This window comes from Hyperolius riggenbachi, chromosome 11 (assembly GCF_040937935.1).
Source record: "Hyperolius riggenbachi isolate aHypRig1 chromosome 11, aHypRig1.pri, whole genome shotgun sequence".
Classification (NCBI taxonomy): domain Eukaryota; kingdom Metazoa; phylum Chordata; class Amphibia; order Anura; family Hyperoliidae; genus Hyperolius; species Hyperolius riggenbachi.
Genome location: NC_090656.1, coordinates 6,292,635 through 6,317,590, shown reverse-complemented (window position 1 = coordinate 6,317,590; position 24,956 = coordinate 6,292,635). Strand labels below are relative to the sequence as shown.

Sequence of the window (24,956 nt, the reverse complement as noted above, 5' to 3'; positions counted from 1 at the left end):
GTGAGCAAGACAGGTTCTCAGTGGGCCTCACATGTATAGATCATCTACACCATGGATAAATAGAGACACATTTGCTCCTCAGTGAGTCACAAACACACAGCATTCCTGTCATTTCATGGATGTCCCACATTCCTGAGCACCCGTTATGTCCAATAGATGGTGTTATCCCGATCTCCGGGGATCCTGGTGGGAATGGGACAGCGGGGAATACAGGCCACATACTGCTGATGTGTATACAGGATGAGGAAGGCCGGTGTCCGGGGATCCTGGTGGGAATGGGACAGCGGGGAATACAGGCCACATACTGCTGATGTGTATACAGGATGAGGAAGGCCGGTGTCCGGGGATCCTGGTGGGAATGGGACAGCGGGGAATACAGGCCATATACTGCTGATGTGTATACAGGATGAGGAAGGCCGGTGTCCGGGGATCCTGGTGGGAATGGGACAGCGGGGAATACAGGCCACATACTGCTGATGTGTATACAGGATGAGGAAGGCCGGTGTCCGGGGATCCTGGTGGGAATGGGACAGCGGGGAATACAGGCCATATACTGCTTATGTGTATACAGGATGAGGAAGGCCGGTGTCCGGGGATCCTAGTGGGAATGGGACAGCGGGGAATACAGGCTACATACTGCTGATGTGCATACAGGATGAGGAAGGCCGGTGTCCGGGGTTCCTGGTGGGAATAGGACAGCGGGGAATACAGGCCACATACCGCTGATGTGTATACAGGATGAGGAAGGCCGGTGTCCGGGGATCCTGGTGGGAATGGGACAGCGGGGAATACAGGCCACATACTGCTGATGTGTATACAGGATGAGGAAGGCCGGTGTCCGGGGATCCTGGTGGGAATGGGACAGCGGGGAATACAGGCCACATACTGCTGATGTGTATACAGGATGAGGAAGGCCGGTGTCCGGGGATCCTGGTGGGAATGGGACAGCGGGGAATACAGGCCACATACTGCTGATGTGCATACAGGATGAGGAAGGCTGGTCTCACACGTATTAGACACAATGATTGGTTGGCAACCGGGACCACAGGTTGGTTGACTAGGGTTGGAGCTAGCCTGGAGGACGTACATGATGGTCCAGCAAAGCCTGGAATGGATTTTTCTTTTTCACAGACTGTCTACTGGCATCAACCACTTGCAGCTCTCTCCTGGGTCATATCAGAATTCAGCAAGGATATTAGAAGTGAACATTTGTACTAATACAGCTACAGGCAGCTACAGGTGGGAACTTACTGTATATACTCATGTATAAGCCTAATTTTTCAGCACAAAAAATGTGCTGAAAAGTTACTCCCTTGGCTTATATGTGAGTCAGTGGAGCAGAGCGGATGGTGGAGCAGGTTTTGTTACTGGCAGAGGAGTGTAAGGATTGTGCACTAGTGGTTCTGCTCTTGCCAGCTGGTGCCCTGCTGTCCATGCCCTGCATCCCCAGCAACATGGTGTGCAGAGTGCGCTGCTCAAGGCTACCTGTGTCCCCGGCTTGTGGAACGGAGCATGCAAGCAACACGTCAATGGTGCAATGATCGGGGATTCTTCCTGTATGGCAATCACTGTGTCTCATATCTATGACGCCATCTAGTGGCTTCTTGAGACACAGCTGTAAGATCCTTGGTGCACATCTGGCTATGGGGAGGGGGGCTAACTTGTATTGGGGCACATCTGGCTACTGTGGAGGGGGCTATACGGGGGGGGAGGGGCTTATACACGAGTCAATCACTTTTTCCTGGTTTCTGAGGGAAAAGTGGGTACCTCAGCTTATACGCGGGTCGGCTTATATGCAAGTATATACGGTATCTATAATAAATGAACAGCAAAACATGATTTATGAAATAACAACTCTAACAAAGAGCGTAAGGCTGAGTTCCCACTACAATGGATGCGAGTGCGCAAGAAAGCGCGGTCACGCATGTGCAGTACCGAGTGGCCCATCTTCAGGAACACTCGGGCTCCAGAAGACTTCCGAAGGCTCCCGCAGCGGCAGAGAGCAGTCTCCGGCCAATCAGGGGAGCCAGCGCAGGAACGACGGGACCTGGAGGGAAGGCTCTATAGGACCCCAGAGCATTCCCAAGCCTTAAAGGAGTTATCAGGCAATTTGAATCAAAATAAGTGCTACTTACCCGTGGCTTCGTCCAGCCCCAATCTCCCAGCATGTCCCTCGCCACAGCTCTGCCCGCAGCCGTTCGCCGCCGCTGCCTCCCAGTCCCCGGCGGTGACTTCAGGCCGACCTCCAGGTCGGCCTCTACTGCACCTGCGTGAGCAGCGCTGTCAATCACTGCCACGTGGTTCGAAAGGTACTGCGCCTGCACAGTACACTCCAGTCCACGTGGCGGTGATTGACAGCGCCGGACCGAGAGGCAGCGGCGGCGAAGGGCTGACGGAACTGCGGCGAGGGACATGCTGGTAGCTTGGGGCTACAGGAAGCCCGGGTAAGTAGCACTTATTTTGATTCAAATTGCCTGAAAACTCCTTTAAGCCCCATCTACAAGTCAATTTGATTCATTGATTCAATTCGACATGTCCGATCGGGATTCAATTCGATTCAATTTGCCATTGCTAAACAATGGCAAATTGAATCGAATTGAATCGAATCCCGATCGGGCATGTCGGATTGAATCAAATTGATCGGACAAAAAATTGTATGGTGTAGATGGGGCTTTAGGTGAGTATCTGTTCGTTTGTTTTTTAATCTGGCCTCTGACTGCCTTTAACCACTTCAGCCTACAGTGTTGTTCACCTTATGCATCCGAGCAACTTTCACCTCCCATTCATTAGCCTATAACTTTATCACTACTTATCACAATAAAATTATCTATATCTTGTTTTTTCCGCCACCATTTAGGCTTTCTTTGGGTGGTACATTTTGCTAAGAATTCTTTTATTCTAAATGCATTTTAACTCAAAAATTAAGAAAAACATAGAAAAAAATAATTATTTCTCAGTTTTCATCCATTATAGTTTTTAAAATAATACATGCTACCATAACTAAAACCCACATATGTTATTTGCCCATTTGTGCCAGTTATTACACCATTTCAATTATGTCCCCTATTACAATGTATGGAGCCAATATTTTACACAAAGGTTGGTTTATTCAGTTTTATGTCCATCACTATTTATAAACACAGAACATTTATATCGCGCTTTTCTCCTGGCGGACTCAAAGCACCAGAGCTGCAGCCACTAGAGTGCGCTCTATAGGCAGTAGCATGTTAGAGAGACTTGCCCATGGTCTCCTTACTGAATAGGTGCTGGCTTACTGAACAGGCAGAGCCGAGATTCGAACCCAGGTCTCCTGTGTCAGAGGCAGAGCCCTTAACCAGTACACCATCCAGCCACTGCCATTTACAAGCTCATAATTTAAAAAATACAGTAATATACCCTCTTGACATGCATATTAAAAAAGTTCAGACCTTAAGGTGACTATTTTATTTTTTTGTATTTTTTATTAAACGTTTTTATTGTGTATAGTTGGGAGTGTGTGGGAAGTAAGAAGTACATTTTAGATGTAAGTGTGGGTCTATGTATAAAAAAAAAATGTAGGTAGGTGTAATTTTACTATTTGGCCCCTAGATGGCCTCAGTCAATTCTTTTTCTAGACGGCCTGTTAGCGTACTATTTATGCTTACAGGAAGTGAAGCGTGGATGTGTAACTTAGAAAGATTGCGACTTCTGATAGAAGCCAGCGATCTTTCCAACAGGGACTTAGATCAATGAATGTAGCTGCATTCCCGGGCTAACGGGCAGCGGCGAGAATGTGCACGGGAGTGCGCCTGATCGGCTGCGGCGTGAGCGACAGCAGGGGCAGCCTTCTGGACGTAGCAGCTACCTCCAAAAGGCTTAAGTAGGTAAAGTGACACTGAAGCGAAAAAGACAACCATTTGATACAATGAATTATATGTATAGTACGGATAATTAATAGAACACTGGTAGCAAAAAAAAAGTCTCATATTTTTATTTTCAGTTCTATAGCTTTTTTTTTGTTATAACATTGCATCATACTGTCATACTGTATATGCAATAACAAACCACACACTTTATTGAAACAGAGCTGAGCTAATGGCCCTTTGAACTTCCCTGCAGTAAAACCTTATCTGAAGCTGTTTTTCCACCGTTTCTTTGTTGTGTCTCTGTTTCTTATACGTGCTTCAGAAAACAGCACTGCAACCGACCCGAGTTGGGTCAGAGGACTCAGAGAAGCTCTTTTGCACAGATAACAAGTGACGTTTCTTAATTCTCCCTGTACTGGAAACAATATGAGAGTCATATCTGTGCTAATAATGTTCTATGTCTTAGCTGTACTACACATACACATCATTATATCATAAGTTTATTTTTGCTTCAGATTCCCTTGGTGTTTCTAATAGAAACTGGCAGTCATGTGACAGAGCTAAGAGATCTAATTACAACTTGTGATTATTTACAGACAAGGGGGGATTAGACGGGCTAAACTCTGTAAACACACACAGGGTGCATTTCTCTGTGTTTCCCTTCTGTCCTGTGCCAGAGTTCAGCTCCACTTTAATGTCTATATTGTGTGTATACCACTGTCTGTACTAATTACTATCAGGGCCGGTTCGCCCATGAGGCTGGTTCCTCAGGCGGCAAAGTCCGGAGGGCGGTACCCACCTGGCCGTGGGTGTGGGGGGCCGCCGAGCTGGAGGGGGTAGCGGGCAGGAAGGGGGTATTGGGCACAGACGTGGGTAGGGGGGTCGGACCCCCCCTCCCTCACCTGGGTCCCCCGATCTGCACTCCCCCTCTAGCTTTTAAGTGCAGCAGCAGCGTATTAATAACTAAGAGGCAGCGGGCGGGGATGACTCACCTCTTCCGCGATCCAGCGTGCGTTCCAGCGTCGTTTGCCTCACTGGCCCTGATTACTATGTACCTCATGTTTTGTTCTTACTCTGTACAGCGCCATGGAATAGGTTAGATTCCTCCACATCCCAAAAACATACAGATAAGTTAATTGGCTTCCCACTAAATTGGCCCTAGACTACGATGCATACACTACACCAGTGTTTCTCAACATTTTATTGGCAAGTACCCCTTTTAAAACCCTGTACTCAAAGTACCCCCTAGCATAGTAAACATTATCACAAGTACCCCTTGACAAATATATATTTTATCGTAGTACATGATAATTGGTTCTAAACATTTCCAAGCTTTTACTATTACTTTTAAATAGCTAATATACTAATTTGGTGTTGTTTAAATAAGATTTATCATTTTCTAAAACACAAAATTTGTTATTCTTGGTTAAGTATATCAAGCTTGAGTACCCCCTGGGACCATCAGAAGTACCCCCTGGGGTACGCGTACCACACGTTGAGAAACTAGGCACTACACGATATAGACATAAGACTATACAATACAATACAATAATATTTGTAAAGCGCTTTTCTTCCATAGGACTCAAAGCGCATATGGCAGGGATTAGATTGTGAGCTCCTCTGAGGGACAGTTAGTGACATGACAATATACCGTACTCTGTACAGCGCTGCGGACGATTACAATGTACCGTATGTTGTGACCCACAAGAAACCATGCCTCCCCTCAGCCAGAGGGGGCAGTGCAGAGCAATGATCGTACAGTACCTGGGCATCCTCAGTGATTACACCAGGATAATAGGCTGCTATTATGGCAATGAGGGTCCCTGGCTGGTGATGTCCCCCCGCATTGTATGACGGGACGCACTGGAACATGTGCTCGGCATTGCCTGGCTCTGCCGATGACGAGATAATAATAGCCCAGCATCATTCATCTGCTCCGACAGATAAAAGCGGGGACACATCTGGTTCAGTTCACCCGCCGCTACGAGATACGGCGAAATTATCATAAAGATCGCCATTAATCAAGCTGCTGCCTCCAGGGGGGCCAAATCCCATCACCGGCATGTTATTTATGGATGTTCTGTTTCTTTAAAAGCCAATTAGAACGCTACAGCCTGGTAATGGCCGATGACGGATGGCGGTGCGCGTCCGTGTGCGTGCGCAGTGAAGCCTGGCCGGGTCTGACCGCGATTCAGCGTCTGGTTATCTAGTCACTAATGCTATATACTCACCTCGCGATGCAGGAGGATGGATCCAGCGATGTCTCCCTGACGACAGTCGCTCCTCCAATCTATCTTCCGGGCGGTGGGCATGCGCGACATCATGCGACGTTACACAACTAATGATCGTGGTACTTTGCACGGGAGTCATCCGAGGTCTTAAAGATCCGATCCGCCTTGACGGTCAATAATCGCCGTGCAACGCTAAGCGACGTTCATGTAGCACGGGAGCGTAGTGGTTAGCGATCTTGCCTTGCAGCGCTGGGTCCCTGGTTCGCAACCAGCCAAGTCAAAATCTGCAAGGAGTTTGCATGTTCTCCCCATGTCTGTGTGGGTTTCCTCCGGGCGCTCCGGTTTCCTCCCACATCCCAAACACATACAGATAAGTTAATTGTCTTCCCCCTAAAAACATTGGCCCTAGAGTCTAGACTATGACAGATACACTGACTATACAATACATACATAGTACATAAGACTATGGTAGGGACTAGGGTGTTAGCTCCTCTGAGGGACAGTTAAATGGCAAAACAATGTACTCTGTACAGCGCTGGGGAGGATGTCAGCGCTATATAAATACATAATAATAATAATCATGTAATTGTGCGCCTGTACCCACGTCGCAAGATCGTGTAAACAACCACTCGTTCAAAAAAATTGATGGTCATCGGGAAAATCATCGGAAAAATCACGAGGTGGATACAAGCATTAAAGCTAGGTACACACCATGCAATTTTGTTCAGATCAATAGTTCGAACTGATAACGTCCAACGTATCCGACCTGCCCCCGATCAATAACTGGATTTTGTGCTGTAGTGATCTGAAACTCAATCCCATTATCAATCGAGAGCAGACCAGACATGGCAGAAATTTTTGGTTCAGTCTGTCGATCTGATGGAAAATGGCAAGGTGTGTAACCGACATTACACCACGGGATTGGATCTCTGTAAGTAAGCAGAGCAGTGTTAAGCTCAGATTTCACATAATCATAACTTCGCTTTAAAAGTAGCAAATTACAATGTAACATCATTATGCAAAATTAATTTGTAATTCATTTTGCGTGTAGCCATAATTATAATCTGTAATTTCGCATTTACGCGTTATGTGAAAATGCAAAATTTGATTCCTTAGGACCAAGTGAAAAATTCAAAAAGTAGTTTTTGAGAAAATAGGTTTTCAAAAATTCAAAGGAAAAATGGCTTAAACACTCGGCAAAATGACATTTTTTTGCTGTTCACTTTAATATATACAGAGTTACGAGCTCTATAAACACATTTTATATATTTTAAGAAAATGAACAACGGGGGTCCCCCCTCCCAAGCCTCTTTAACCCCTCGCAGGCTAGTATAGCCAGACTTCGGAGCCCGAATTGCACCCTGACCTATACAAGCCCCCATGGCCCATGATAAAGGGAGGGGGGACACCAAGAGCCCAATAGTGGGATATTGTATAGATGATAATTAATAATGAGTAATATAACAATTTAATACTCACAAACCAGGGTTACCATTAGGCAACCACTGTATAGGCAGGTGGGGAGATTAACCTGACCCCACTCAGGATTAAAAGTCGCTCTCTGTAGATGGGAAGAAGATGGGTACAACCCTCCACCAAGGGTGGACTTAGCAATATGTAGAAGCTTTCCAGAGGCGCCAATAGAATAAAAGTCACTTAAACGAGCTTAAAACCGATGGGGCAGTGGTGGGCCTATCCCATCCATGCAGACAAAGGAAGGACTGTGGCATCAACAGTCAAACAACAATTTATTTATACTCCACAGTAAAAAATAGGCAACGGGTTTCACGGGCTCAATCCTGCTTCATCAGGCCAATCAAAAAGGAGCATACAGCTTAACAGCATCAAAACCACACTGAGCGCCTCTGTCAAACCATGGCCCATGATGTGTGTGGGGGGGGGAGGGCTCTGGAAGAGATGGGCGACAGCGCCTCCCCCCAAAGGCCTTCTCCTTACCAGGGATAAGGGGCTCTCCCCCACCTCCGCTGCCCTATATAAAAAAAAGTATACAGAACTTGGAACTCTGCTGTATATATTAAACTTATTGCAGCAAAATGTCATTTTACTGAGTTAAAAAAAAATGTTTGAATTTTTAAAATTGATTTTCTCAAAAACTAGGTCTTTTTGGGAAAAAAAAGTTTGAGGACTTGTTCCCACTATTTCCTCCATAACTATTCTGGTTTGCGCGAACTGTTTTTTTGTTGTTTTGTTGGCGCATTCATCATTTCATATAACATACAAAATTGACTAATGGATCTTGCAAAATCAATTAAATTTTAAATTCAGAATTATGTTTGTGAAATTTTACGTGAAATTTTTCATAATTGCGAAATTAGCACATTACGATGATCACTAGAGCTGAATTCTCAAGGCCCCTTTTAAAGGGAACTTGAAGTGAGAGAAATACTGAGGCTGCCATCTTCATTCTCTAATAATGGCAATTGCCAGACTGCGGATTGGCGGCAGCGGTGCAGCCCAGGGGAAGCACCGCACTGCCGAAAACAGGCCTTCGGGGATTACCACATTAGTACACAGTAATCCCGTCTGGCAGTGGGCCAAGCAGGAAGTGACTTTCACTTCCTGTGGACGATGCGATCATGTGCGCTGAAGTGTATTACAGAAAATATGCTTCCGTGCATGCGCGACACGTAAAAATTGCAGTGGGTTTTCACACTGACAGCCGTCCCCATAGACTTACATGACTTGTGGTCTGACGCATGTCGACACAGAAGCACGCGGTAACGTAGATCTAGAGGTTCGTAAAAAACGTCACTTCCATCACATCGTGCCGTACCGCGACAGTATCAAAGTCCCCATTGACTTTCATTGCCCTGCGGTGTGGTCAGCCCCACTGTGAAAGGACTCTTAAAGGGGAACTGTAGTGAGAGGTATATGGAGGCTGCCATGTTTATTTCCTTTTAAGCAATACCAGTTGCCTGGCAGCCCTGCTGATCCTCTGCCTCTAATACTATTAGCCATAGCCCCTGAACAAGCATGCAGCAGATCAGGTGTTTCAGACTTTAAAGTCAGATCTGACAAGACTAGCTGCATGCTTGTTTCTGGTGTTATTCAGACACTACTGCAGCCAAAGAGATCAGCAGGGCTGCCAGGCAACTGGTATTGCTTAAAAGGAAATAAATATGGCAGCCTCCGTATACCTCTTATTTCAGTTTCCCTTTAAGGCTCAGCCACACAATAAGTGCTTTTCTAAGCACTTGTGATTGATTAGCGCTTTCTGAACACTTTTTGGAAAATTGCTCCCAATCACTTTCATTAAAATCGCAGTAAAAATCGTGTAAAAATCCTGCGATCGCATACGTTTTTTACGCTTATGCGATCGTGGCGATTTTTACCGCGATTTTAATGTTTTATTTAAAGTGATTGGGAGCTATTTTTAAAAAGCACTTAGAAAGCGCTAATCAACTGCCATATTTATTTCCTTTTAAGCAATACCAGTTGCCTGGCAGCCCTGCTGATCCTCTGCCTCTAATACTATTAGCCATAGACCCTGAACAAGCATGCAGCAGATCAGGTGTTTCTGACAAATTTAGACAGATATGACAAGATTAGCTGCATGCTGGTTTCTGGTGTGATTCAGACACTTCTTTAGGCAAATAGACCATCAGGGCTGCCAGGCAACTGGTATTGCTTAAAAGGAAATAAATATGGCAGCCTCCATATCCCTCTTACTACAGTTCTCCTTTAAGGGGAGCCAATTAACTTATCCATATGTTTTTGGAATGTGGGAGGAAACCAGAGTGCCCAGAGGAAACCCACGCAGACACAGAGAGAAAAGACAAACTCTTTGCAGATAGTGCCCTGGCTGGGATTCAAACCAGGGACCCAGCGCTGCAAGGCAAGAGAGCTAACCACTACGCCACCATGCTACACAATTGATTCAATATGATCTCTGCTTATGATCTTAAAAACTGTGCAAGTCACCGGCCCAGACTGAGTATGCAGATAACATGCTGGGACTCTGGTGTGTCTGGCTGCATGCTTGTTGCAGGGCTGGGACTCCGGTGTGACTCCGCTAGCTGCATGCTTGTTGCAGGGCTGGGACTCCGGTGTGACTCCGGTGTGTCTGGCTGCATGCTTGTTGCAGGGCTGTGGCTCAGACACAACGAGCGGCTTTTAAATGTTTATATGATGAACAATACTTTCAGTCATAGACCCTAAACAAGCATTCAGAGCCATTATTTTTACAAGTAATTATTTTAACTACATCTTAAAATTGTTGTCTAAAAAAGTACTGTGGGCATCTCCTGTGCTGGGTTCTCTGACACCCAACTGGGGCTTGCATAGCAACTGAAAGAGCAGGTCAGCCCCCCTCTCTCCATCTTCTCTCTCTAGATTTACCTGGCTAGCATGTGCTGTTGTTTACATACTTCCCTTGGTCAGAAAGGCTGAGTCTGAGCTGACCTTCACCTGCCCAACCTCATCCAAACTGCCATATTTATTTCCTTTTAAACAATACCAATTGCCTGGCTCTCCTGCTGATCCTCTGCCTCTAATACTTTTAGCCACAGCCCCTGAACAAGCATGCAGCAGATCAGGTATGTCTCACATTATTGTCAGATCTGACAGGATTAGCTGCATGCTTGTTTCTGGTGTAATTCAGACACTTCTTTCGACATATAGATCGGCAGGGCTGCCAGGAAACTGGTATTGTTTAAAATAAAATCAATATGGCAGCCCCCATAGTCTTCTCACTTCAGTTGTCCTTTAAGGACACTCCCAGATAGCTGATCAGAAAGTGTTTGGGAAACAGACAAACTGTCCATGAGAACAATATTTTGGACTACCAACGGAAAATTTACCACTCTGTCTGATCACCAAAACATCATTCAAAATCAATTGGAGTTTATGATAATGTGCTGCAGAAGATGTCAGTGCTATATACATAATAATAATAATATGGTCGGACATTAGACTATGACTATCGTAGGATTAGATTGTGAGCTCCTCTGAGGACAGTCAGTGACATGACTATGTACTATGTAATGTGCTGCAGAAGATGTCAGTGCTATATAAATACATAATAATAATATGGTAGGACATTACACTGACTATGGTAGGATTAGAGTGTGAGCTCCTCTGAGGACAGTCAGTGACATGGCTATGTACTCTGTAATGTGCTGCAGTATATGTCAGTGCTATATAAATACATAATAATAATATGGTAGGACATTACACTATGACTATGGTAGGATTAGAGTGTGAGCTCCTCTGAGGACAGTCAGTGACGTGACTATGTACTCTGTAATGTGCTGCAGAAGATGTCAGTGCTATATACATAATAATAATAATATGGTCGGACATTAGACTATGACTATCGTAGGATTAGATTGTGAGCTCCTCTGAGGACAGTCAGTGACATGACTATGTACTCTGTAATGTGCTGCAGGAGATGTCAGTGCTATATAAATACATAATAATAATAAGGTAGGACATTACACTATGACTATGGCAGGATTAGAGTGTGAGCTCCTCTGAGGACAGTCAGTGACATGACTATGTACTCTGTAAAGTGCTGCAGAAGATGTCAGTGCTATCTAAATACATAATAATAATATGGTAGGACATTAGGCTATGACTATGGTAGGATCAGATTGTGAGCCCCTCTGAGGACAGTCAGTGACATGACTATGTACTCTGTAATGTGCTGCAGAAGATGTCAGTGCTATCTAAATACATAATAATAATATGGTAGGACATTAGACTGACTATGGTAGGTTTAGATTGTGAGCCCCTCTGAGGACAGTCAGTGACATAACTATGTACTCTGTACAACGCTGCGGAAGATGTCAGTGCTATATAAATACATAATATGGTAAGACATTAGACTATGACTATGGTAGGATTAGACTGTGAGCTCCTCTGAGGACAGTCAGTGACATGACTATGTACTCTGTAATGTGCTGCAGAAGATGTCAGTGCTATATAAATACATAACAATAATATGGTAGGACATTAGACTATGACTATGGTAGGATTAGACTGTGAGCTCCTCTGAGGACAGTCAGTGACATGACTATGTACTCTGTACAGTGCTGCAGATAATGCCAGTGCTATATAAATAATATGGTAAGACATTAGACAATGACAATGGTAGGATTAGATTGTGAGCTCCTCTGAGGATAGTCAGTGACATGACTATGTACTCTGTAATGTGCTGCAGGAGATGTCAGTCCTATATAAATACATAATAATAATACGGTAGGACATTAGACTATGACTATGGTAGGATTAGAGTGTGAGCTCCTCTGAGGACAGTCAGTGACATGACTATGTACTCTGTAATGTGCTGCAGAAGATGTCAGTGCTATATAAACACATGATAATAATATGGTAGGACATTAGACTATGACTATGGTAGGATTAGATTGTGAGCTCCTCTGAGGACAGTCAGTGACATGACTATGTACTCTGTAATGTGCTGCAGGAGATGTCAGTGCTATATAAATACATGATAATAATATGGTAGGACATTAGACTATGACTATGGTAGGATTAGATTGTGAGCTCCTCTGAGGACAGTCAGTGACATGACTATGTACTCGGTAATGTGCTGCAGAAGATGTCAGAGCTATATAAATACATAATAATAATATGGTAGGACATTAGACTATGACTATGGTAGGATTAGATTGTGAGCTCCTCTGAGGACAGTCAGTGACATGACTATGTACTCTGTAATGTGCTGCAGGAGATGTCAGTGCTACATAAATACATAATAATAATATGGTAGGACATTATACTATGACTATGGTAGGATTAGATTGTGAGCTCCTCTGAGGACAGTCAGTGACATGACTATGTACTCTGTAATGTGCTGCAGGAGATGTCAGTGCTATATAAATACATAATAATAATATGGTAGGACATTAGACTATGACTATGGTAGGATTAGAGTGTGAGCTCCTCTGAGGACAGTCAGTGACATGACTATGTACTCTGTAAAGTGCTGCAGAAGATATCAGTGCTACATAAATACATAATAATAATATGGTAGTACATTAGACTATGACTATGGTAGGATTAGATTATGAGCTCCTCTGAGGACAGTCAGTGACATGACTATGTACTCTGTAATGTGCTGCAGAAGATATCAGTGCTATATTCATTAATACTATAATAGCAAAATCATAACAGTTCTTCTTTTTATTGATGGTGAATAGTGTGTTTATCATTTTATTTTTATTACAATAAATCACCTGGAACGGTTTGAAAGTTTGATCCATCTTTATTTATCTGCTATTTGGAGATGATCCTATTATCTGCTTTGTACTATGTACAGCGTAAATAAAAGATGTTGGCTCCATAGGAATAAGGAATAATAATTATGGTGTAATAGACAGTGGACATGCATTAAAGGGGTTGTGTGGGGTGTAAAAAAACCAAAAAGCGTCACTTACCTGGGGCTTCTACCGGCCCCCTGCAGCTATTAAGTTCCACGCCGTCACTGAAGTTTTCTTGCGCCTGCACAGTGAGCTCCCGATGATGCGCGGGGGAGCGAGGGCGAACGTGGCCACTGCTGCAGTGCTATTCGGCTAGTTAGACAAATAATTATCAGGTCACCGGCGGCGGCGAACGGCGGAGGCTTCAGTGGCAGCGTGGGACTTGATAGCTGCAGGGGGCCGATAGATGCCCCAGGTAAGTGACGCTTTTTGGGTTTTTCTACACCTCACAGAACCCCTTTAAGTCACTCACGATTTTACTTTGGGTTATTGGGCTCAAACTGTGAGATTGATAACGTTAGAAAATTGCTTAGTATATAGACAGCATTAATCTATGTTCACAGTGGCGCGACGCAACGGCTGCAATATAATGCAGAATGTCACACTACAATGCAACACCTATGTTCACAATGCGCCCGGTGCGGTCTAACGGCATGCCACCGTAAATTACTAACAGTAAAGGTGGCCACTAACTATCCAATTTCTATCGTAAAATCGTTCGAGCGATCAGATAATTCTGACTGGAAGAAAAGTCGTTCACTACACCATCAACGAACCAATATTTGCTTCCTATCTATCACAAACAACCAATAAGCAAATCCAAATTTTGGTTTGACCAAAATCCAATCGCACAACTATTTTTATAATCGTTCGTAATCGAATGTGCCCATCAGTGGAGATTATTTACAACCAATCCAATTAGAATTTCTGATCGCTCTAACGATTTTTCACTAGAAATTGGACCGTTAACAGTGAAGCATACTTTTCATTGGCTGTATGGTTCACTGCAAGGCAAGGTGCGGATAACATGCGGTGAGACTTTTCTGTTCCATTGCATTCCTTCCTTTTACGTGGAACAAACACCCGCTGTGAGCCTAGCCTTAGGCAAAACCCTATCTACAGATTATTATTATTTCATATTTATATAGCGCCAACATCTTCCGCAGCGCTGTACATAGTATATTGTCTTGTCACTAACTGTCCCTTGGAGGAGCTCACAATCTAGTCCCTTAACATGGTTATATGTCTATATTGTGTAGTGTATGTATTGTAGTCTAGGGCCAATTTAGGGGGAAGCCAATTAACGTATCTGTATGTTTTGGGAGGAAACCGGAGTGCCCGGAGGAAACCCACGCAGACACAGGGAGAACATACAAACTCCTTGCAGATTTGGCTGGGATTCAAACCGGGGACCCAACGATGCAAAGCGCCAACCACTACGCCACCGTGCTGCCCAGATAAGTACAATGTGACTATCCCCCCAGGACTGGCATAAAATATGGGTTCCCTTACCTGGCAGCAGAGGGTCAGAAGGAAGCACATGGCCAGCAGGATCCTCCATCCCTCCATCCTGCTGTCTCTCCCTGGGATCAGGACAAATGTCTGTGAGTCGGCCTGTGTCCCAGGATCCCTCTCCACTTCTGTGTGAGTGACAGCACAAATGTTGTGAAGTGTAACTTTACTCCATGAGGTGGGAGGGGGAATCACAGGGGTGTGGGGGGTGTAGGCTGTGTGCGCTCAGAGAGGGGCTGCAGCTGTGCCAGTCGCAGTCTCTGCTCTATCCAAGGTCACTCCCCGGCTCAGGACCCCACTATTATTGGGGGGATCAAAACAGCGGAGGAATGCGGGGACAATGCGAGATCCGACACCTGTTACTCACTCTACAATCTCACTAATATTATAAATGTGACGTCGGGGCACACAGGGCAGAAACGCTAGCGGAGCGGGAAATGCTGTGTTTTATGCAGCAATGTTAGTCTATGGTACGCAGAAGGACCAGCGTTGCACTTGCGATTTACAGTAAGCGTTCTGCAGACGCCGGTAGTGTTGTATAATATGCAGCAATGTTAGTCTGTGGGACGCAGAAGGACCAGGATTGCACTTGCGTTGTACAGTAAGCGTTCTGCAGACGCTGGTAGTGTTGCCTAATGTGCAGGCTGGCTGCCAAATCGCACATAATGGAAGTCTATGGGAACGCATATGCTGTGCGTTTTCAATGCATTTTTAGTGCGTTTTTAATTAAAAAGTAAATATCTGTGATGTGTTCCCGCTTCCTGTTGTCTTCCTATTGATTTGCATACATTGAAGAAAAACGCATACAAAACGCAAATTCCCAGTGGTTTTGGTCACCCCGAGCTGCTTGGTTATGTTACCTTACCTAATTGCAAACGCACTAAAACGCATGCAAAACGCATGAAAAACGTATCTGCGTAAAACACCCTGCAAAACGCAAACGCACCAAAAATACAGTAAAAACGCATTACCCTAACGCAAACGCCCCTGCGGAAAAGGCAGGATTTTCACGCTATGCTATATGTGAACATAGCCTTAAAGGGAACCTAAACTGAGAGGGATATGGATGTTTCCTTTTAAACAATACCAGTTGCCTGGCAGTCCTGCTGATCTCTTTGGCTGCAGTAGTGGCTGAATACCTGAAACAAGCATGCAGCTAATCCAGTCTGACTTCAGTCAGAGCACCTGATCTGCATGCTTGTTCAGGGGCTGTGGCTGAAAGTATTAGAGACACAGGATCAGCAGGAGAGTCCGGAAACTGGTATTATTTTACAAGGAAAAATCCATATCCTTCTCAGTTTAGGGTCCCTTTAAAGTTTGGATGTTTGTTACTCAATCACGCAACAATGGCTGATCGGATGTGAATGGAATTTGGCACACACATAATACAGTATATTACCCGGAATAACATATAGGATACTTTTTATCCCCATAACCAAAAAGTGGGCAGCCATTGTTACACTGTTAATGGCACGGTTCTCAAACTTTGCACAGTTGGTCACTGGGTGACTGAGATTACTATTCAGGGAAGTGGGTGGAGCCTATAATAGCCAATCAAAATTCACCTATTGATTTTCAAGGGGAATATTTAATTGCTGTCATTCTTGCACTGTTAATGGCACAAGCCTCAAACCTGATACAGTTGGTCATTGGGTGACTAGGGTTCAAATTCAGAAAAGGGGGTGGAGCCACAAACAGCCAATCAGATTTTTTCATTTCAATGCAAATTATTGATGCCAAAGATCGCAAAGCTCACAAACTTGGTCACTGAGTAATTGTGTGTTAGGATTAGGAAAAGGGGGCGGAGCCAACACCAGCCAAATACATACCCGGGCAACGCCGGGTCATTAGCTAGTACTGCTTTAAAGCCTGGTACACACGTATCAAGTATGTCATCTGGCGGGGACCCCATCCCCCAGGCCACATTGCAGGGCCAGGGCTGTACGGGGGGGGGGGGGGGGGGGGAGAATAACAAAAGGCGGACCTAGTGGTGCGGGAGTGACATCATGGGGTGGCCGGGGGGTGAACAATGCTCTTGACCATATCTTGACCGAAGGGATCCACCAGGAAGGAGACTGCTGTACACGCTCTGGATGTGTTATCAGACATGATAAGCCGATCTGGCAGAGTTTCATTTAGCGTGTGGACGGGGCTTAAATTGTACCCGAGACGGGGGAACGAGTTCTATTTTACTTACTTGGGGCTTTTTCCAGCTTTCATAGCCTAAAGGTGGCCACTAATGATAACATTTGCTGAGCAATCAATTACGAGCGATTCGTCATACGAACGATTGTAAATGAGCGTTTGGGACCAATACTGCAAATCCGTTTTGCGATTCCATTTCCGATTTGCAATTCCAATTTTCCCTAAATGCAATCAAAAGAATAACGTAGGAAAAAACGCAGCATGCAGTAACGATTAAAAATCGCAATCGGATGTAAAAAACGATTAAAAATCGGAATTGGAATCGCATGCAGTGTACAGAGAGCCTAATGGACAAAAATCTCCTAACCAATCCAATCAGATTGATGGGATCAAAGTGAAATTAGGATCGATTTCATTAATCTGATCAGATTGATTAGATTTTTGTCCATTAGAGGTCCCAACAATAATTTGTTATTATTAATATACTCTGTACAGTGCTGTGTAATATGCTGGCGCTAGTTGTCACTAACTGTCCCTCAGAGGGGCTCACAGTCTAGTCCCTACCTTAGTCATATGTCTATTTATGCATGTATGGTGTAGTGTATGTATCATAGTCTAGGGCAGGCATGGGCAAACTTGGCCCTCCAGCTGTTAAGCAACTACAAGTCCCACGATGCATTGCAGGAGTCTGACAGTCACAGTCATGACTCATAAAGGCAAATGCATTGTGGAACTTGTAGTTCTGTAACAGCTAGAGGGTCGAGTTTGTCCATGCCTGGTCTAGGGCCAAGTGCAGAGGGGAACAGACTTACCAGCCAGCTCATGGTGACCCAGAACTCATTGGAGTGTGTGAGGGGCTACAATGGTCCTAAAAGCCTCCTTACTGTTATCGCAAACACTTTCTGTTTTAAGAAAACAAACTTTTGCAGAGGAGAAGTCAGCAGACAATGCGCTGTTGCTATGGGATGGAGGGGCGCAGGAAACCTAATCAATGACATGTTTACGATGGGTCTTCACTCTGATCCTTTGTGCCAGAGCAAATTCCTGTTCTTTGCACATTGGTGTTGACTCCTAAAGGTGACCATACATTAGAGCAGGCACGGGCAAACTTGGCCCTCCAGCTGTTACGGAACTACAAATCCCACAATGCATTTGCCTTTATGAATCATGACTGTGGCTGTCAGACTCCTGCAATACATTGTGGGACTTGTAGTTCCTCAACAGCTGGAGGGCCAAGTTTTCCCCGTGCCTGCATTAGAGGATGTATGCATGCCTCCCAACCTTTTGGGGAAAGAAAGAGGGACACTATCCCTGCCACACCTTCAACCACACCCCTCGCAATGCATATTACAAAGAATTCAGATTGAAAAGGTGTAATTGTATCATTCACACCACGCTGGTCCTTTTATCATCATTAGGTTTTCTTCATTTTAGCATTTCAAAACAAGAAATAGATCAATTGAATTGTTGGGAATACAATTGAAAGTCAGTTAAATACATTTTTCAGTAGAAAAATACATCTATTAACACAGACCTGTACATCAATCCTGAAAGAGGGACAATGAGGAAGGGACACGACAGAAAGAGAAAGAGGGACAGTTGGAAGCTATGGGGCAGATTGACCGTTGGATTGGAGAGAGGTCTGTTGCCTTCCTATACACCAGCAGACCGATTTCTGAGATTCTCTTGGGAATTGGCCTTGTGACGTCACCTTGTTAACTCAGTCTCTGCCCCCCCCCCCCCCATGTGAATGACAATGTCCCCCTCGCCCATGCATTTAATACTTCAGCTGTCTCCCGCTGTGGTCCCTATTGCCTTTTCCACATTACGGGCAGGCTTCCGACTTTAGCCGTGTGTTCTGCAGAAGCTCAGCGCAATGCAGACAGGGGAGGACATTCACAATAGGGGAAATAGCGCCAGCAGATCAGTTGTGTTTGCCGCTCATCCCAATATCGCACGCCGTTACAGCTGCTCACCCGGTCAACATCGGCCTGACATCTTGCAGCATATCCAATTAATACATGTGACCAATTTCGAGCCGAAAATGGTCGAATCGTCGAACGGGCATGCTTGTGGTGGCCAGTGCTGGGCCGAAATTACGCATTAGCGTAATTACGCATCGTAATTCACTACAAATGCACCGTAAGCGTTACGTGTAAGGTTACGGTATTACGCGTAATTAATTACGCGTAGACCGTAGGGTTACGTTTTACGCGTAACAAATTACGCGTAAGACAGTAAACTCCCATTGAAATTACACAGTCTGCCGTAATCGCGTAATATTACGCTCCCGTATAATATAAAAAAGCCGCCGACTTTAAGGGTTAATAGCAAAGCCCCCTTAAGTGCTAAGAGCCTCAAATTTGGAGAATATATTAAGGAGATCAGAAGGAATAAGAGGAAAAAAATTTTTTTCAAAAAGACCTTATAGTTTTTGAGAAAATCGATGTTAAAGTTTCAAAGGAAAAATATATACATTTAAAAACCCGCCGATTTTAACGGTTAATAGCAAAGCCTGCTTAAAATTTAGGAACACCAAATTCACAGGGTATATTAAGGGGATCAGTGGGAATAAGAGGAAAAAAAATTTTTTCAAAAAGACCTTATAGTTTTTGAGAAAATCGATTTTTAAGTTTCAAGGGCGAAAATGTCTTTTAAATGCAGAAAATGTCAGGTTTTTTTGCACAGGTAACAATAGTGTTTTATTTTCATAGATTCCCCCAAGTGGGAAGAGTTTTACTTACTTCGTTCTGAGTGTGGGAAATATAAAAAAAAAACGACGTGGGGTCCCCCCTCCCAGACCTCTTTAACCCCTTGTCCCCCATGCAGACTGGGATAGCCAGAATGCGGAGCACCGGCCGCGTGGGGCTCCGCACCCTGACTATACCAGCCCGCATGGTCCATGGATTGGGGGGTCTCGGAAGGGGAGGGGCAGCCAAGCTTTCCCCTCCCCCTCCGAGCCCTTGTCCAATCCAAGGACAAGGGGCTCTTCTCCACCTCCGATGGGCGGTGGAGGTGGAGGCCGCGATTTCCTGGGGAGGGGTTCATGGTGGCATCTGGGAGTCCCCTTTAAAAAGGGGTCCCCCAGATGCCCACCCCCCTCCCAGGAGAAATAAGTATAGAGGTACTTGTAGTACCCCTTACCCATTTCCTTTAAGAGTTAAAAGTAAATAAACACACAAACACATAGAAAAAGTATTTTAATTGAACAAAAAACATAACCACGAAAAAAGTCCTTTAATATTCTTAATTAACCATTAATACTTACCTGTCCCTTTAAAAGCCAGTTCCCACGCAATATCCTCGGAAATATACTAATCAGTTACAATGTAACAAAGTTATTACAATGTAACAACTTTGTTACATTGTAACTACGCCGCACCCGACGTCACTCACCGCCGCCGCCGCCACCGTGTCTGTGCTGCAGGACCCGACAGAGCTCTGAGCTATAGCTCAGAGCTCTCTAAGCATCTTTGTATTTGGGCTCCAAGGAGCCCCATTGGTCCTTAGCAGACCAATGGGGTTCCTTCTGATTTGAAGGAACCCCATTGGTCTGCTAAGGACCAATGGGGCTCCTTGGAGCCCAAATACAAAGATGCTTTCGAGAGCTCTGAGCTAATATAGCTCAGAGCTCTGTCGGGTGAAGGGACGCTAAGTCCCCGCCGGCTCCGCTGCCCTCCCCGCCTCTCCCACATGTCACCTATATACATGCTGGCACCCATGGGTGCCAGCATGTATATGAGTGACAGGTGTGGGCGGAGTGGACGGCGGGAGCCGGCGGGGACTAGCGTGTATGCGGCGGCCGGCGGGTGAGCGGCGAGTGACGTCGGGTGCGGTGGTGTTACAAAGTAACAAAGTTGTTACATTGTAATAACTTTGTTACATTGTAACTGATTAGTATATTTCCGAGGATATTGCGTGGGAACTGGCCTTCTAAAGGGACAGGTAAGTATTAATGGTTAATTAAGAATATTAAAGGACTTTTTTCGTGGTTATGTTTTTTGTTCAATTAAAATACTTTTTCTATGTGTTTGTGTGTTTATTTACTTTTAACTCTTAAAGGAAATGGGTAAGGGGTACTACAAGTACCTCTATACTCATTTCTCCTGGGAGGGGGGTGGGCATCTGGGGGACCCCTTTTTAAAGGGGACTCCCAGATGCCACCATGAACCCCTCCCCAGGAAATCGCGGCCTCCACCTCCACCGCCCATCGGAGGTGGAGAAGAGCCCCTTGTCCTTGGATTGGACAAGGGCTCGGAGGGGGAGGGGAAAGCTTGGCTGCCCCTCCCCTTCCGAGACCCCCCAATCCATGGACCATGCGGGCTGGTATAGTCAGGGTGCGGAGCCCCACGCGGCCGGTGCTCCGCATTCTGGCTATCCCAGTCTGCATGGGGGACAAGGGGTTAAAGAGGTCTGGGAGGGGGGACCCCAGGTCGTTTTTTTTTATATTTCCCACACTCAGAACGAAGTAAGTAAAACTCTTCCCACTTGGGGGAATCTATGAAAATAAAACACTATTGTTACCTGTGCAAAAAAAACTGACATTTTCCGCATTTAAAAGACATTTTCGCCCTTGAAACTTAAAAATCGATTTTCTCAAAAACTATAAGGTCTTTTTGAAAAAAAAATTTTTTTCCTCTTATTCCCACTGATCCCCTTAATATACCCTGTGAATTTGGTGTTCCTAAATTTTAAGCAGGCTTTGCTATTAACCGTTAAAGTCGGCGGGTTTTTAAATGTATATATTTTTCCTTTGAAACTTTAACATCGATTTCCTCAAAAACTATAAGGTCTTTTTGAAAAAAAATTTTTCCTCTTATTCCTTCTGATCTCCTTAATATATTCTCCAAATTTGAGGCTCTTAGCACTTAAGGGGGCTTTGCTATTAACCCTTAAAGTCGGCGGCTACCTACCATTGATCCATGCGTCAACTTTTCCGCTTGGCAGCATGACCTTACGCATTAATTGCTAGTAGGATTTTACGCGTAAACCTATAACGTAATAACCTGAATTACGGTATACTTACGCGTAATTGCGTAAGTGCTATGCGTAATTATAGACATGTACCGAAATTGACTGTCTATGCCGTAAGCGTAATTTCGTAATGCGTAATAGCGTAAAATTACGCGTAATGATCCGTAAGCGTAGCTTTCTCCATTACGACCAGCACTGGTGGTGGCGCCAATTTGCATCCGATTTGATAGTAATTATCTAATTCGATGGTCCATGCCTGCTGGGCTTACCTGGTGCCACATGGTACAGCTGCTCGCAGTGATGAACGCCGGGGGAGGCTAGAAGTCGCACCGGCAGACAGGTAAGACTTTACCGAGCATGGGTATCTGGGGGACACTTTAACAAATGCACACAAGTAATAGCATGTCGGTGGAGGCGCCCTATGCTACATGATTTCTGTCATTTGGCACTGTATTGGCCTGAGGAAGCGGGCTCAGACCCGCGAAACGCGTTGCCTGTGCTCAAATAAAAATCTTTTGTAAGTTTACAGAGATTTCGTCATTGAGGTAAGATACCTCATTATTCTTTTTCGTTTTTAAACTGGTTTTAAAAGCTTTTATTCAAATCAGGCCGCCTCTTTCCCTTATTGTGCATAGTTATACCCCGTACATGTTTGTCCGAGGGGTGGTGACAGAACACCCGTTGTTTTACCACGGTTAATGTTTTGTCCATCCTTTTTCATCTAAGAGAGCGACCGCAACCAGGTCCGTCCAGGACCGCCCCGAGTGGAGTCGGGTTTATGGTCTCCACCTGCTTCCTGTGGTCGGTTGCCCCTTGCAACCCTCCTTTGTGAGTAGCCCTTTCAATCAATTGATTTCTCCACACACTTACTATTGACATACTGCACTATCGGGCTCCCTTTTTTGTCTCCTGTATTTTTTTCCATAGGGTGCCAAGACAACCCAACCAAGATTAGTAATAAAGGAGGTCTCTTGCCTCCAAAGAAGACTCACATAGATGGAATAAGGAGTCGTTATTAAAAATGGTTATACTGTAGACAACACGTTTCACGGGATACAGCCCACTTCCTCAGGTCAATAAAACAGATAACCTTAACTAACAGCCGTGCAGAGCAAGGGCGCATAGGTTACCTGTTTTATTGACCTGAGGAAACGGGCTGTGTCCCGTGAAACATGTTGTCTACCATTATTAATAAAGACTCCTTTTTCCATCTATGTGAGTCTTCTTAGGAGGTAAGAGACCTCCTTTATTACTAATCTGTTACTGCTTAATATACTCTTGGGCTCCTCCACCGACGTGCTATTACTTGTGTATCCAACACCTCTTTGAGGTGCCGTCCCAACCACTGGGCGGTACAGTCCACCAGTGGACAGGACCATAGGAGGAGAGCGACCACCTAGATCCAGAGGGTTCTGGGTTACCGAGCGTAAACGGGTTTTTCCGCATGCACTTACGGTGGTTTCAGGATTGCAACCTACCTTTGTGAGTATATATTATCCACATTTCTGCTCTCTCACTCATCCTAACGATACTACACCATAAGGGCTCCCGGTCTCACCTTCTCTATAGGTCTGGGACAACCCTCTCCCTTGTGAAGGAATCACCAAAGACCTACACAGACACACTTCAACAAGGGGGGTGGCCAGGCAGGCGGTGGAGGTGGTGGCATGAGGACGATTTCTGGTAGATTTATTGCTGAAATTAAACAGATATTGGTCTGTGGTGTATGGGCAGGCAGCAGATCTCTCTCTCTGATCAAGTTCGATTAGAGAGGGATCTGTCTCATGATCGATCTGCCCAAACATAGAGTGATGTTTAAATGTGATTATTAATATTTTGATTGTTCATTTTTTTTTATTATTGAGTATTGTTGCCATATTAATGTATTATTAATTTGCTATAAAATGATTATTTTTAAATTATTTTAGTTTTATTTTCATAAATACATTTTTCTTTTAATTATTATTTATTCCCCTAGCCTTAATTATAGATAGGTAGGGGTAGTGTACTAGATAAGGGCTCTGCCTCTGACACAGGAGACCTGGGTTTGAATCTTGGCTCTGCCTTTTCAGTAAGCCAGCAGCTATTCCGTAAGGAGACCTTGGGCAAGACTCCCTAACCCTGCTAATGCCTACTGAGCGCACTCTAGAGGCTACAGCACAATATAAATGTTATTTGTCTGTTAAGACACATTTATTAATTGTAATAAAACTATATACAGTAGAATCCCTTTATTTTATACTGTAGCAAACTCCGAGGGACCTGGTTAAGTCGTTTACAATATCGGAATTGGTCATACATTGTATATTCATGCATTCAGTTTTCACCTGTATCTTTTGTATATTTATGTTTTTATATCTGTTTTTCTTCTGTATACTTCTGTCTTCTTCTGGCATTCTCCTCTGTATGTGTTTAGTTCTGTTCTTCTCTCATCATATCTGCAGCTGTTCTCATCCGCCACAATACTCATTAGGAGGACAAATCACGGCCGGTTTGAATTTCCACGGAGACAACTTCCTATTGGTCCATTTAGTGAACCAATAAGAACTCTTAACATTCAAGCATTCGTTTTCTCCCCAGAGAGATTACTCATAAATTTCAATTGGTCCACTTGATGGATGAATAAGAGGATTGGGGGGGGGGGCACATTTAAAACATGGTGCTTCTGGTTTGGTATGTGATTGGATGCAGAAAGTGACACATGATGGCTGCAGCTGCACTTGTTATAGGGGGGCATAATGGCTGCACTTTTTCCAGAGAGGGGAATGGCTGCACTTGTTATATGAGGGACATGATGGCTGCTGCTGCACTTGTTACTGAGGGTTAATTGGCTGCACTTGTTATATGAGGGACATGATGGCTGCACTTGTTATATGGTAGAGTGACCAGATTTTTGTGGGTTCAACCTGGGACGGGCCGCCGAAAAATGGGGAGGGGGCTGCAGCACGGCGCAGCGAAAAATGGGGGAGGTGCGGCACGCCCAAAAATAGGCGTGACCATGACATTGT

At 44.7% G+C, this 24,956-nt stretch overlaps 1 protein-coding gene across 2 annotated transcripts in view; it reads right to left on the bottom strand.

Annotated features, from left to right (window-relative positions):
* CDH15 (cadherin 15) overlaps nt 1–24,353 on the bottom strand; it is a 105,524-nt gene extending 81,171 nt beyond the window's left edge. Inside the window, exon 1 of one of the 2 annotated variants that reach the window (XM_068260034.1) lies at nt 24,276–24,353. In XM_068260034.1, the coding sequence (XP_068116135.1) occupies nt 24,276–24,344 (69 nt within the window). In that variant the 5' untranslated portion in view covers nt 24,345–24,353. Of the gene's footprint in view, nt 1–14,829; nt 14,946–24,275 lie in introns of those variants that run through there. The other variant, XM_068260035.1, reaches the window with a different exon arrangement.
* Between the last annotated feature and the right edge of the window lie 603 nt (nt 24,354–24,956).